Genomic DNA, 14385 nt, shown 5'->3' with positions numbered 1-14385 from the left:
TGAGTTCAAATCTGGCCTCAGACACTTGACATTTACTAGCTGTGTGACCCTGGGCAAGTCACTTAACCCTCATTGCCCTGCAAAAAATATATATATATATATTTGTTGGCTGATGTTCTTTGTATGAATTTTGTTTTTCAGCCTTTGATGAGCTAGTTGAAGCTTATGAAGAACAGGCTAGAGGACTTCTAGATGGTGGAGTTGACATCTTATTGGTAGAAACTATTTTCGATACTGCCAATGCTAAGGTGAGTTTTTGGAGGAAAATTTGATGGCCGGAAAGTTTAGTGCAAGGGCACTCATAGCCATTATTGAGTTAAGCATCGTCCTTATTTTATCCTTTGTAAAATGTTATCATATATATGTAATAGAGACCAGTATTTAAAGCAAATTTCCCCAGAACAATTTCTCCTAAAATTTTAGAGTATAAATATGAAAAATATGGGTTGAACTAAGGGTGAACCTGTTACATGAAAGTCACAAATCTATTAAAACAATATAGCTTCTTTAGTTAAAGGAGTCAAATATTTTTCAATTCAAATTTATCTCTTTTTCTGAAAGATGTTTTACTAGGATACTTCTTTGGAAAGTCCTTTTTTTCCTTCTTTTTTTGGTAATTAGCTTCCTATCTTCCCATTGACTTAATTATCTTTTTAGTTGCTTTATATTAATTTCTGCAGAAAATAATGGGATTTGGCAGCTGCCCAGGGGCCCCACCTGGAGATTGATTTGGAATTGATTGAATTGGGTGAGACTGACTGAGAACCCACTTAATGTTGATTAAATCAAGACCACACCTGGCCAGCCCTGGGTGGGGTGTTGTTCTCAGAAGCTGAGGACTTTGAACTCAGCAATGAGACCACCTTGGAGGTCCAGTGAACCAATCTAGCCAGTTGAAGGATGGCCCCTTCCAGGGATGGAGACAGGAAGTAGGAAGTGAGGCTGGCTCCCTGGCTCTGTCTCTTTTGTTTGGAACCTTGTGTTGGTGGCTGAGAGAAGGAGAAGGAGTCCAGTCTGAACACTAGGGAACATAGGTTTCTTTTCTTAATTTTTTGAACTCCACATGTTCTCTCTTTACTAACCTCTAATATACTTTAATAAATGCTTAATGCTTAAACTGTTGCTGAAGCTTCTAATTTATAAGTAAGTCCTAGCTAGTTCCACCCCCCCCTCCCCGCCCCCCCGACACTGGGGGCAGAAAATGGCAACCACACATTAGATTTTAAACGTCACATTTCTTTTGGTAAAGAAGATAATAGCTAACAGCAAATGTATTAGAGGATCACAGTATTTGAAGGAGTGGTTTTATAAAGTGCCCAATCCTTTTGTAATGTGAATAATCATTCCTTGTTTGGTCAGCTTTGAAAGTTGACATATATCATGTTTTCTTATAGCTTACACCTTTTCAAAAAACCAACTAATTATTTAAAATGATTTATTATAGACAATATTGAGCTACATTACCATCAATTAAGCTTGCTTAGCAACTTTTTACATTTAAATAAATGAAATTTGTCTCATTTAGTGTCATAACAATTTTTCATTGGCTCCCTCTCCCTCTCCATCAGTATTTTCTGGTCCATTCATTCTTTTTTTTTTTTTTTTGGTCCATTCATTCTTATTCATTTTTCCTCTGATGTGTTCATGCCTGAGAGGCAGTGTGGAATAATGGATAGAGAGCTAGCCTTGGTTTCAAGGTCTGCCTCTGACTCATAGTAGGTGTGTTCTATTGGGCAAGTCAGTAAAGTCAGTTTCTCAGGGAGCTCTCTTAAGACTATAAGATTCAAAATAAGGTGCCATTCTACATTAATAGGGGAATATTTTCCATGGGGAGTTTTCTTGGCCGATGAAATCACAGATCCAGTCAGAAAATAGTTGCAGTTACATTCATCGTTTAGCATATTCCATGCAAGTATTATATTTAAACAACAATGAACAAATTCTATTACATTCATATCCCACAGTATGTTCAGTCATTCCCCAGTTGTAGCTACCTCGTTTCTAGTTTTTTGGTTTTTTTTTTTTTTTTACTACCACAAAAAGTGCTATTAATATTTGAATTTGGCGCAGTGGATAGAGTACTGGCCCTGGAGTCAGGAGGACCTGAGTTCAAATCCAGCCTCAGACACTTAACACTTACTAGCTGTGTGACCCTGGGCAAGTCACTTAAACCCAATTGCCTCACTTAAAAAAAAAAAAGATTTGAATTTATTATTTGCTTGAGGCAGTATAGTGGAAAGAGCCTTAGAGTAGGAGGAGTTGGGAGACACTTGGGTTCTAGTCCTGGTCACTTAAAATACACTTAAGTGTGAAATCTTGGACGAGCAAGTGTAAGCCTGTTTCCTTACCTATAAATATAGGAGGAAGTAATGCTCTCCCTGCCTACGTCACTGGGGTTAATATAAGAATCAAATGATAGTAGGCAACTTCAAAGCCATGTGTTGTACAGTGTTTTGACTGAGACATTTTATTCCATGTTGAAACTGTGTATTGAATTGCATTGTAACTTAAGCTAGTCAGAGTCCCTTTCCATGCAGACATATTTCCTGAGTTCTGTGGAAATAAAACTTAAAATTGTAGAATTTTAACTTTGGAAGGGTCCTCAGAAGTCATCAGATTCCTTTCTGTAATATACTTGATAAGTGGTTCCCTCACCTCTGCTTGAGCGCCTCTTCCTGGGACGGCTTGTGGCTCTGTATGTGGCTGAACACCTAAAAACACACCCCAGAAGTGGGTCCCTCCAGATGTGGCCAGACTGTGGATTCAGAGTATAGTGGGGGCAGGTATTCCCTCCATTGATCCAAATGCTGTGCCCCTCCTGTTCATGCCTTCTGAGATCACAAGGATTTTTTGAGTCTTGTTCCATGGAAGCTGTGTGGTGCTATGGAAAGAAGGCATATTCTGGAGCCAGAGTATCTGGCTTCAATCCTCACCTTTTATTCTTATTACCTGGGTCACCCTGGGTGAGTCACTTAATCTCCTTGGACCTCAGTCTCTTCATCTGTAAAATGAGGGGGTTGGACTAGATTCTGCTCTGGGATGGCCCCTTCCAGCTACAGGTCTCTGGTCCCATGTTTTTATTATATGGAGATATATAGACAGCACAGTCACTAGTTTTTTAGATGTGTGTGAGGTATCCATGGGTGGTGGAGGGAAAGATGGGCTTTTTTAGATTTTCAAGAGGAAATGATCATTTGGGGGGATGAAATTTCAGCCAGCATTTATTTTGTTTTAATATCCAAAGTGGTCATGCTCAAGATGTTTGAAATAAATCTGTTATACGTAAAAGTTAAAATTGTTAGTAATTATGTTGGCAGTCAGATTAATTATGGTTTTCTGCATCTCCCTGAGGACAGAGACAGATCCACATGTACCTAGTACCAGTCAGTGTATACTCTGAGATCCTAGGGGATGCTTGATAAATATTGGGTCCCTGAATTTTGGATGAAATCTTGTCACTCTTCCCCTCTCTACCTCCCTCTCCCTGAACGAAACCCAGAGTATACATTCTCTTGTGGCATTAGGATTCTTGCACTCAACATAACTGAACCCCAACACTCTTGAATTCTCCCTCTAGTACCCAGGGCAGTGCCTTACATATAGCATGCACACAAATGTTTATTGAATTTAACCGTATGTAAACCAGCTATTCTCTAAAGATAGCGGCATGCAGCCCAGGGAAGAAAGCATTATTTTGCCATGGACAAGCAAGAGAGGATCACATCTCTGTTTCCCAGCTTTTTCTCAGTTTTACTTTGTTTTAGTAGGAGATGGGTAGACACGGAACACTATTCTCCAGATGTTCATTAACTTCTTACGACTGGTCCATTCCCCATTTGTGGAACATCTCCAAGATGGTAACTTTAGGTGCTATGAATGTGTTCCATTCCTGCCCTCAGGGAACTTACAATCTATTACTCATGAAAGTAACATAAAAAAGAGCTGAGGCTTTTAGAGTCAGAGACCACTTTCTCTGTAAGACGAGATTGACTTGACCTTGAAATGAATCTCAGAAATCTCTTGTTTTCCTATTGTTTTCTCCTATAGGCAGCCTTGTTTGCCCTCCAGAAACTCTTTGAAGAGGGATACGATCCCCGACCTATCTTTGTAAGTTAGAAAGCTGATTTGTTTCTCAGAAGATACATTCTGTGCTTCTATCCTCTTTGAGTTGAGGGCTGCTGTGGAAGGAATTTCCTGCTCTTTCTGGACTTCACATGGTGGGACCTATAGTCCAGTCTGGGCCCTCTGCCCTCTAGTCTGACAAATAGTGATTCTTTTGTCACTGAGGTGGTTTTATGGTAGAGGCTGGGGTGGAGGAGGAGGGAAAGGGAGGGTCGGAGTCTTTCTTTCATGGTGTATTTTAAGGCTGTGCTTGGCCAGAGAAGTGTTTTCTTTTAGTTCCAGAGATCTCATCCTTTATTGGAACAAAGCAGAGAGTACATCAACATGTTGTATTTGTAGTTTTAAATTTGACTGTGTGTTTTTGAAAATCCAGGTTTCAGGGACTATTGTGGATAAGAGCGGGCGAACTCTTTCTGGCCAGACAGGAGAGGCATTTATCATCAGCGTTACCCATGCAGAACCCCTATGGTAAGTGAATTTCTTTCACTTAATTCTCCTTGTTCAGATTCTCCCAGCAGCAAAACACAAGCTCCTTGAAGGAAGAGACTGTTATTCATCTTTGTCTTTATTTCTAGCACCTACTAAGTGCCTTACATGTAGTGTATGCTTTAAGGTTTTATTGATGCCTTTGGTTTTTCACATGATCACAGTTTCCTCAGTATTCTTCTCCCTCTCTTTCCCTTAGAGCCATCCCAGATCACAGATAGTATACACACTTAATGCATACTTGTTGCATACTTAATGCACACTCAATATTGATTGAACTGAAATGATGTATGCAAACTGGCTGCTTTCTGAAGATAGCATATGCAGGCCAGGGAAGAGGGCATTTCTCACGGTTGTGGTGTTCTCTCTTGACTCTGCCACCTGCTACAGACCCTTACCACCTCTCACTTGGACTATTGCAGTATCCTGCTGGTGGGTCTGCCTGCCTCAGGTTTCTTTCCCATGCTAATCCATCCTCCATTCAAATGCCAAAGTGATTTTCCTAAAGGTCTGGTCCATCCACGGCAATTTCCCTGCTCAGTAAACTCCAGTGACTTCCTCTTGCTTCCTGGAACAAATCTAAAAGCCATGAAGTTGTCTTTTTGAGTTGCCATATTTTCCAGAAATAGTGAACCTAGAGCATGCAGGAGGCCCTGAATGCATCAAAGACGAAACTCCTGAGCTGACATAATTTGTTGTAACACGCCAAGCTGGACTCCCTGTGTACTCTTTTTCTTTTTCTTTTTTTTTTTTGGTGAGGCAATTGGGGTTAAGTGACTTGCCCAGGGTCACACAGCTAGTAAGTGTCAAGTGTCTTAGGCTGGATTTGAACTCAGGTCCTCCTGACTCTAGGGCCGGTGCTTTATCCACTGCACCACCTAGCTGCCTCTCCCTGTGTACTCTTGAGGGGGAACACAGGCACCAGCCAGTCTGTGCCAGTGAGGCTGATGTTCTTTGCAAATAAGCAGACCCTCTTATTTTCATAGTCTAGCAGTTCACAAGGGGAAAGAATAAGGCTTTTGCCATCACTTTGTTCCTCCCCTGGGGAATGGTTTTGTCTTTTTTCACACCTATACTGCACCATGTCTTGCCCCTTCCTGGTATGCCCTCCTCTCTTTGTCCTGGGATTTAAAAAAACGTAAACTTCCATAAAGACTGGGAATCCTTTGGGTTCCACATGCATGTTCATTTCTCTTGTAATAGACCTGGTTTTCACTTATGTCTTGTAACATTGTGATTAACACTTTCTAGAACTTTATATGATAGTTCTTTTTTTGAGTCATTGGAGTTTTTTGATCAAGGTAATGACCTAGTCACACCTTAGGAATATCATATTGTCATATGATAGTTCTCTTAACCAGGGATGTCAAACATGGGGCTATGGTGTGGCTGAACCAGATTAAAATGAAATTGGGAAATATTTAACAATATAAAATTTCAAAATATAGTAAAACATAGATAACGTTAATATGTGATTTTCTAAGTCAATATGTTTCCACAAGGGCCTTTATGTGTGGCTTAGTGGGCCTTGTTTTTATCTAGGTTTGACACCACTGCTCTTTACCATAATAAACAATATCACATAATGGCTATATTTGTGTTTTATCCCTTAGGAGATTCTAAGCTCCTTGAGGGCAGGGACAGTGTCTTTTCTACATTTTGATCTGCCTAGTGCTTGGTATATCTCTTTGTATCTATAAGCATTGAATAAATGTTGAGAGTATTATTTAAGACTGGAAAGGTAGATTGGAGGCAAATGGTGGAGGACCTTGGAGGGAAGGGGTATGGACTGTATTTCATGGGAAGTACAGGGCCACCAAAGGTTTTTTGATAGGGGAAGAACATGATGAGACCTATATTTAAGACATACAGCATGTTCTGGTGTGAAATGCAGGCATGTAATCTCTTTTTTTTGTTTGTTTTCCACCAGCCTTGGATTAAACTGTGCTTTAGGTGCCCTGGAAATGAGACCTTTCATTGAAACAATTGGCAAGTGTACAACGGCGTATGTCCTCTGTTACCCCAATGCAGGTATGTGTTTGAATGGGTACCTGTGCATGCATGTGGTTTAATGAGAGACCAAAAAAAAAAAAAGCAAAGGGGCTGATCTGGCTTTGAGAGTAGAAATGTTGTTGTTTGCAGGGTCTAGCTCATCTGTGCCCTACAGGATGCTCGAGCTATTGATTGTATTGAAGAAACACTGAAAATCCCCCTGAAGCTGTCAAATTGAGCATGGCGTCCAGAAATTGAGCTCAGTGATAGAGAAATCATTTCTGCATACCTTTCTTTGTGCTAATGGAAAAATATTCTCTCCTTTTTCTTTTCTTTATTGAAAAAAAAACTTTACATTTATTTCTCATCTTTCAAGTTTGTTTTTATCTTTTTTTTTTGTATTCACACATAGCTTGCTAGTGTGTGCATTGTATGGATTATTTACATACCATGTAAACCAGCTGCTAAATAATTAAGAATTGGCTGTAATTATAGATAATCCTTTTGGCTACAAGCTTATTTTGTAGACTGTAAGGATGGATGTTAGAGTTGGAAAGTCACACAATCCAACTCTCATTTTCTAGGAAATTCTGCGAGATGAACTTTTAAAAAAGTGAAGTTTCTTAGTCTTTACATCTTAAAACAAAAGCCTACAGATTTTTTTTTTTGGTTTTATTTTTTTACTAGGAGTAATAGAACTCAAAGTTTGCAGAAGACAATAATAAATGACACCTAGAAGCAGATAGTTGGAGGCCAAATTCGTGCTTGGGGAGATTTAATTGAAATAAAACTAATGAGTTTTTATTTATTTGCAGTATAACAGATGCTCATTAGTTCAAAGCAAAAATAATGATTCCCCCTCCCTCCCCCCCAACCTTAAGCAGCTGTGGAACAATACAGCTGTCATTTTGAAAGAATAATTTCCAGGGAGGGGGAGAAGAAGAGACGCATACCTTTCTCTCTGCATGAAGCTTTTTTTTTTCTTTCCACATATTCCTTGAACTTTTCATTTCCTGGGATAAAAACCAGGAATAAATTTATTTTCTCTCTCTCTCTCTTTCTCTCTTTGTTTCTCCCATCTTTGTTTTTCTTAGTGGTAATGGCATACTTTTATGCTGATAGGTTCCTCCCACCTCCCAAATAATCACTATTGTAGGCAAGGAGGCATTTAAAAATTTTTTCTTTTAGAGTGATAATATGTTGCCTTTGTGTAGTTTTTGGGAAAAAAAATTATACCTTTTGTTTTTATATCACCTACATTTCCCAGTATATTCCTTCCCCACCACCTATAACAAAGACTGAAAAAGAGAAAAAAAATAACAGCATATGTAGTATTCTGTACACATACTTTTCTAGCTCTTCAAAGAAAGGAGAGAGGTACATTCTTATATCTCTTTAGAGCCAAATTTGGCCACCTTTTTCATAGAATTCTGTTTCAGTTGTTTTATTATTTTTATTCCCCTTTCCATTGTGATGATCTTTGTGTATATTATTTTACTGGTTCTGCTTATTTCACTTTGCATCAGTTAATGTGATTATTATGATCATATATAATGATAGGATGAGAATAATCATATTTTCTGTATTCATCATATTCATTGTTTCTTATTGCACAGTAACATTCAGTGACATTCATGTACCACATATTTTGGTTAACTATTGTTCCCCAGTCAATGGGTATCTGCTTAATTTCCAATGTTTTTTCTACTACAAGAAGTTGCTATAAATATTTTGATATAGATGGACTCTTTCTCTTGACTATATACCTCCTTAGGGTATATATCTAGCAGTGGGGTCCCTGAGTCAAAGGATATAAATATTTTTAGTCTTATTAAGTATGTTCCAGTACTCAGATTGAAAATGTTTCTCTAGGTCTTCCCAATACCTTTGGAGAGTATGACGAAACGCCTGAAATGACTGCTGTGCACATAAAGGTCTGGACTTTTTCTCAACCTTCAGTCCTTAAGGGTCATAGGGCTGGAAGGGATGTCTAGTCCAGCTTCTTCATTTACAGATGAAGAGACTGAGGCCCTGAGGAGTTCATTGGCATTCCCATAGATATTTAATAGCAGATCTAGAACCAGAAACTAATTTTCCTAAATTTTGGGATCATACTGGGCCCCCTCTCAAAGTATTTTCTTTTTATATTTGAATCAATGTTTATTAAACAACTACTACACGTAGGAGCTTCTGCTTAGCAGTAGAGATAGAAAAAAAAAAGAAAATCAATACAAATGATAGTCTTGGAGTGTGGCTGAGAGTTTAAGAAACTTAATTCTGATCACACAGGCTGAGGCTGAGCTTCTTGAAGGCTGAGTCTGTCCTTTGCCTTAGCCCTGTGTCTGGGACATAAGGGGCACTTAATAAACGTTGATTGATTGATTGATCTTTCTGATTCCAAGGCCTGCTCTCTGACAGATGGCTGGATGCTGGGTGGGATGTGCTGAGAGGTTGGGTCATTTGCTTAGGGCCATGTGACCAGGATGAGGCAGAGGTGGTGGAATTTGAATGCAGGTCTTCTGGACTGCCTGGCCAGATTCTGTCCATAATGCCATGATGAGAAGTTGTTCATCTCTGCATGAGGAGAGGCATGTATAAAAACCACAGTTTAGCTAAAAACAAACAAACAAATAGGATTAGGAAGTGTTGATGAGTCACAGTAATACTTCAGTTCCTTTCTTAAAGTAGAAGCTATTAGATGAGGAAGAGAACCTGTCTTCTTTCCCTTCACGTTGGTCTTTGCCTCTTAAAGAACTTCAGTGGGGGAAGGTAGCCCAGACAGGGATATTAGGATAAAATATTTGCAATCCATTGTTATAATAAATGCCAGGAATTTAAATAAGAAATTTCCAGGTGAAGTTAGTAATGGTTTTTACCTAAGGAGTTCTTTCTTCTGTCTACGTCTACTCACTGTAGGTTTCAAAACCTATCAGGATAGACTGACAGGATAATTTCTTACTGCATTTTTTTTTTTGATACTGCAGCAAATTTTAAATAACCCTGGATCTCTCCTCTGCTTTCAAAATGAGATGTGAAGTCTATGCATTGAAGTTAAATACCCAGCAGTTCTTCTTTGAACCCTCTTTATTCTGCCTAGAAATTCAGCAGGTGGAGGTCTTTTTTGAGCCTGTTGAAATTGATGGGGGCATTCTGGAACTCAGACCAACTCACTACGTTCTTCTGTCTCTGTTTACAGAACTTTGCACTGGATGGTTTGGTTAATGTTGTGGGTGGTTGTTGTGGTACCACACCAGCTCATATCAGGTAAAGTGACCCACCCTGCTGAGGTTAATCCCCCAGAGAGGAAAAAGTCATGTTTTATAGGGGAAGGACTATGATTTCATGAGGAATACTTTCATGGAAGGAAGAGGGAGGCAAAATCTGTACTCTGAAAAACAACCAGATTTTTCAGAATCAATTTAAATTCTTTTTCTGTCTGTGTGGGATGACAATTATAATAGCTCATATTTACATAGTGTTTTATAGGCCCCTCTGTGCATTCCTCACAACAGCCCTGTGAAATTGATAGTAGAAGTGTTATTATTTTATACATAAAGAAATTGAGGCTCACAGAGATTGTCACTTGCCCAGGGTAACATGGCCAATAAAGAGGTATAACTGTATCGTCAACAGAGGGCTTGTGATTCCTGAGTCCAATGTTCTTTACAGTACGATAGGCTAATAAGCTGAATTGAATACCCTCTTTTGTCCTAGCTTGTCCATTGGCTAGGTTGGTGGTCTTGAGCCTGCCAAAGCAGCTAAAGCTGTTTCCTCATACGAAAAATGATTATAATTGGGATTCAGCTTATTTCTCATTGCTTCTGGAGCTTAATGGATTACATTTTTCAAACTCTTCAATCATTTCCCTTTAAGTAGTATAGATTTGATTACGACCCCCATATATGCATATAGACACACATACACACACATATATAATTTATCTGTTTTTAGTAGGAAATGCCTGTTTGTCCTGGAAAATTTGACAGAGTCATCCTAACCAGGGGCAATTTAAAAAGCCCACATGCTTCATTGCTTTCTTAAGAGAAAATCACTGTCAAGAGAAAAAACAAGGAAGGCCTCTAGTGAATCATCCACATTGAACTTTTAGGGAGGACATAAGTAAGAGTTGTACAGAATGGGAAGGCATGGAGGGTCCATTTCTTAGTATTTCCAGCACTGAGTATGGTGCCTGGTACATAATAAGTGCTTAATAAATGCTTGTTGATTGACTGACTATATTCTCCTGATTCTGCTTTCTTCTCTGTATCAGTTTATGCAGGTCTACCCATACTTTTCAGAATTCTAAATATTTGTAATTTCTTGCAGCACAATAATACTCCATTACATTCATTTACCACAATGTGTTTGACCATTTCTCAGTTGGTTGGCATCCACTTTATTTCTATTTTTACTACCCCCAAAAAACTGTTACCGTGAATATTTTGGTGTCTGTGGAACCTGACTGCCGTGCCTGTATTTGACCTCCTTGGAGTTATATACTTAGTAATAGGATTTCTGGGTTAAGGGGGGATATGTAGTGACTTTTCAAATAAACTAGAATAGTTAGTTATCAGCTGCATGATTTGTTGTGTATATTTAGATTGGAAGTCTATGCCATGTATAGCAAGTGCCCAGCACACTGTGGCCACATGAATAAAACTTACTTGTAACTTTTATGTTTAAATATGTAAAAGGTTTATGAAGGGTTTTCAACTTTACTGAGCAAAAGGCAAGATCCTTGCTGAAAATTTAGAATTAGGCACATAACCAATTGTGCAGTTGCATTAAGTAGATTAGATTTTATAACTAAAAAAGTCTTATTAAGTTTATTTTAAGTTGACAGGTCTAGTGTTTTTATTTTCTTTTTCAACTCAGGGAAATTGCAGCGGCTGTGAAAAATTGTAAGCCTAGAGTTCCCCCTGCATCGGTTTTTGAAGGGTATATGTTGTTGTCAGGTGAGTCTTTAAGAAGTGCCTTTTATGTTTTCATAGCCCATTGATTTATTCCAGTGTGTGTGTGTTCATTTCATGCCTAATGTGGTTGATATTATCATGTGTTGAGTGGGAATTGTTCAGGGAGCCAAAGAAAAAGCCAACCTTTCATAATAGCATTTTCTAGATAGCAGTCGCTCAGTTATCTCTGGGTGGGACACAAAGAATTCCCAAGATGAAGCTTTGAATGCTCAATTGGAAAATCTGGTCAGACATTAACTGGCTTTCACCCAGAGGCAGGATTTCCACAGTACCAATCTTCCTTGAAGACTAACTTTCAGCCCAAGTGCAAGACTTCAGACTGACCAGTGCCGGGTGCTCATGGCCTACCTCCAAATTGTGGTCCAGATTCAAGTTACTTGGTGTCCTAATCCATCAAGGTCCTTAAGCTCATCAGTTCCCTGTCCTTTGGGGAAAGAAGTGATAAGAATTGCTTGTCGAGGCAATATGGCTGCTGCTTAGAAAGAGCACTGATTTTGGGGTCAGAGGGTCTGATTCTGAGGTTCAGCTCTACTGTTTGCTGATTGTGTGACCTTAACCTCTCTGGACATCAGTCTCCTTATCTTTAATAAGGGGGTATTGTATTAGGTGATCTCTCAGTTCCCGTCTGTGATCCTGTACTTATGTCTAGCCCGTTAAAGGTCAGCAACTGCTTTTATCGCAGCAGTTCTGTGATGTTGGAAGTAATACAAGTGTTATTTAATGAGGCTAGAATTTGATATTTGGATGCATTTGATAAAAGGTAAAAAGTCCTTGCATGCAGGGACTGTTTCATTGGTGGTCTTCATCTCCCCAGTAACTCACAGGATCTGGCACAAGATCTGGCACATAGGGATAAGGGATAAGGGACTGGACCTGGGATTTCATTGAGCCAGGGAACTCCCAGAAAAAGGACACTCCACCTACCACTTTACCAAAGCAGGTTGGCATCTTCTCTAAAACTTATCATCTTGAAGAGTGGCCCAGAGCCCTGAGAAGTCTTTTTTTTTTTTAAAGTGAGGCAATTAGGGTTAAGTGACTTGCCCAGGGTCACACAGCTAGTAAGTGTTAAGTGTCTGAGGCTGGATTTGAACTCAGGTACTCCTGACTCCAGGGCCGGTGCTCTATCCACTGCGCCACCTAGCTGCCCCAGCCCTGAGAAGTCTTGCCAGAGACTTGCCCAGAGCCATACAGCCAGGAGAGTCAGAGATGGCACTTGAACTCAGGTCTCCCTGATCCCAGGGCCAGAGTTCTATCTGCGTATGCCATATGTACACATAGGAAAAGCTTAGTTTGTGTAGATTGGTTGGTAAACAAGTAAACCAAGGTTCAAGGAAACACCCATTATTAATAAATGGTAGATCTTCATTTAAAAATCTCACTAATTTGTGATGTTTTAGTTTCTTGCCTTACTTTGTCAGATAAAATTTTGGTTTTTTGGTTTTTTGTGGGGCAATGGGGGTTAAGTGACTTGCCCAGGGTCACACAGCTAGTAAATGTCAAGTGTCTGAGGCCGGATTTGAACTCAGGTCCTCCTGAATCCAAGGCCAGTGCTTTATCCACTATGCCACCTAGCTGCCCCAGATAAAATTTTAAAATGTTTAAAAATCCTGTAATCGAAAAGGGGATTTTAACCTAGTAATCTGATTCCAAGACCAGTGCTTCTCTTCTCCTTCCCCCTCCATTCCCCATACCAGTCTGGCTGCTGCCTCTTGGGAGGCAGTTTCAGGGTGATCCGGGGCTGAATCAGACAAACCACTGCAGTGTAGCTATGGAATTAGAGACAGGTGGCAAGATACTGCAGTATCTTCTCCCCACACAAGAATGTTCAAGAGAGAAGAGGTAGCTATCGATGACTAACTTAATTATGAGCAGATGTATCTTCCTAGGGATTTTTTTTTTTTTACCATTTTCTTACATAAGGACTTTTCAAGGATGAGTTTGAGAAAAAAAAAAAAAGAAACTAAAATAAGAGACATGACCAGATCATATGAACTGCATAGAAGTAGAAAAATTTTAAAATCTAGTCCTGGATCCAACAATATTTCACTTTTCAGAAGATCTGCTTGAGCAGAATGCTGTCTACATGAAGTAGAAGCAAGAAATCACAAATACAGCATAACTGAGGAAGTCCTGCACTTATCACTAACAATTAGCAATTTAAACAATTTAAAAACTTAAACCAATTTAGAAATCTCTCCAAAGTGAGATGATTTCATTTTTGACATTACCGTAACATTAACATTAACAATTTGAAAATCTTTCTAAATTGAGACAGGTTGGCTTTTTATGTTACCTTAATTCAAGTGAAATAAAATCTACACGATGGCAGAACTTACATCTACTTTTTCATCTGTGCAAATGTTGAGTAGGCAGGAAAAGGGGAAGTCAGTTTGAAATGGAAGGAAAAAAGCATTTATTAAATGACTGCTATGTGCTTGGCAATGGGCTAAGCACTTTACAAATGCTAACTCATTTGATCCTCACGACAACCCTGGGAGGTAGGTCCTATTATTATCCCCATTTACAGTTGAGGATATTGAAACAGACAGATGTTAAGTGGCTCTCCCAGGGGTTACACAGCTTGTATGAGGTCAGATTTGAGCTCAGGCCTTCTTGACTCCAGTGCAATTGCTCTATCCAATGTGCTACCTTCAATTCAGTAAACATTTATTAAGTGCCTACTCTGTGCCAGGCACTGTGGTGAATGTTGGAGATACAAAAAGACCAAGGAGCTTGAAATCTAAGGAGTGAAGACCCCGCACAGAAGAAAGCTGGGGAGAGGACAGGGTGGCATCAGCATGTATTGGCTTGG

General features: G+C 39.3%; 1 protein-coding gene across 1 annotated transcript in view; it reads left to right on the top strand.

The window, feature by feature from the left end:
* MTR (5-methyltetrahydrofolate-homocysteine methyltransferase) overlaps nt 1-14385 on the top strand; it is a 127435-nt gene that overhangs the window by 37987 nt on the left and 75063 nt on the right. Inside the window, exons 7-13 of the mRNA XM_043962581.1 lie at nt 142-248; nt 4048-4107; nt 4496-4590; nt 6539-6639; nt 8473-8534; nt 9797-9864; nt 11476-11555. Of these exons, the coding sequence (XP_043818516.1) occupies nt 142-248; nt 4048-4107; nt 4496-4590; nt 6539-6639; nt 8473-8534; nt 9797-9864; nt 11476-11555 (573 nt within the window). The remainder of the gene's footprint in view (nt 1-141; nt 249-4047; nt 4108-4495; nt 4591-6538; nt 6640-8472; nt 8535-9796; nt 9865-11475; nt 11556-14385) is intronic.

Source organism: Dromiciops gliroides, chromosome 4, assembly GCF_019393635.1.
Source record: "Dromiciops gliroides isolate mDroGli1 chromosome 4, mDroGli1.pri, whole genome shotgun sequence".
NCBI classification, from domain to species: Eukaryota; Metazoa; Chordata; class Mammalia; order Microbiotheria; family Microbiotheriidae; genus Dromiciops; species Dromiciops gliroides.
This window is presented reverse-complemented; position numbering and strand designations above follow the sequence as displayed.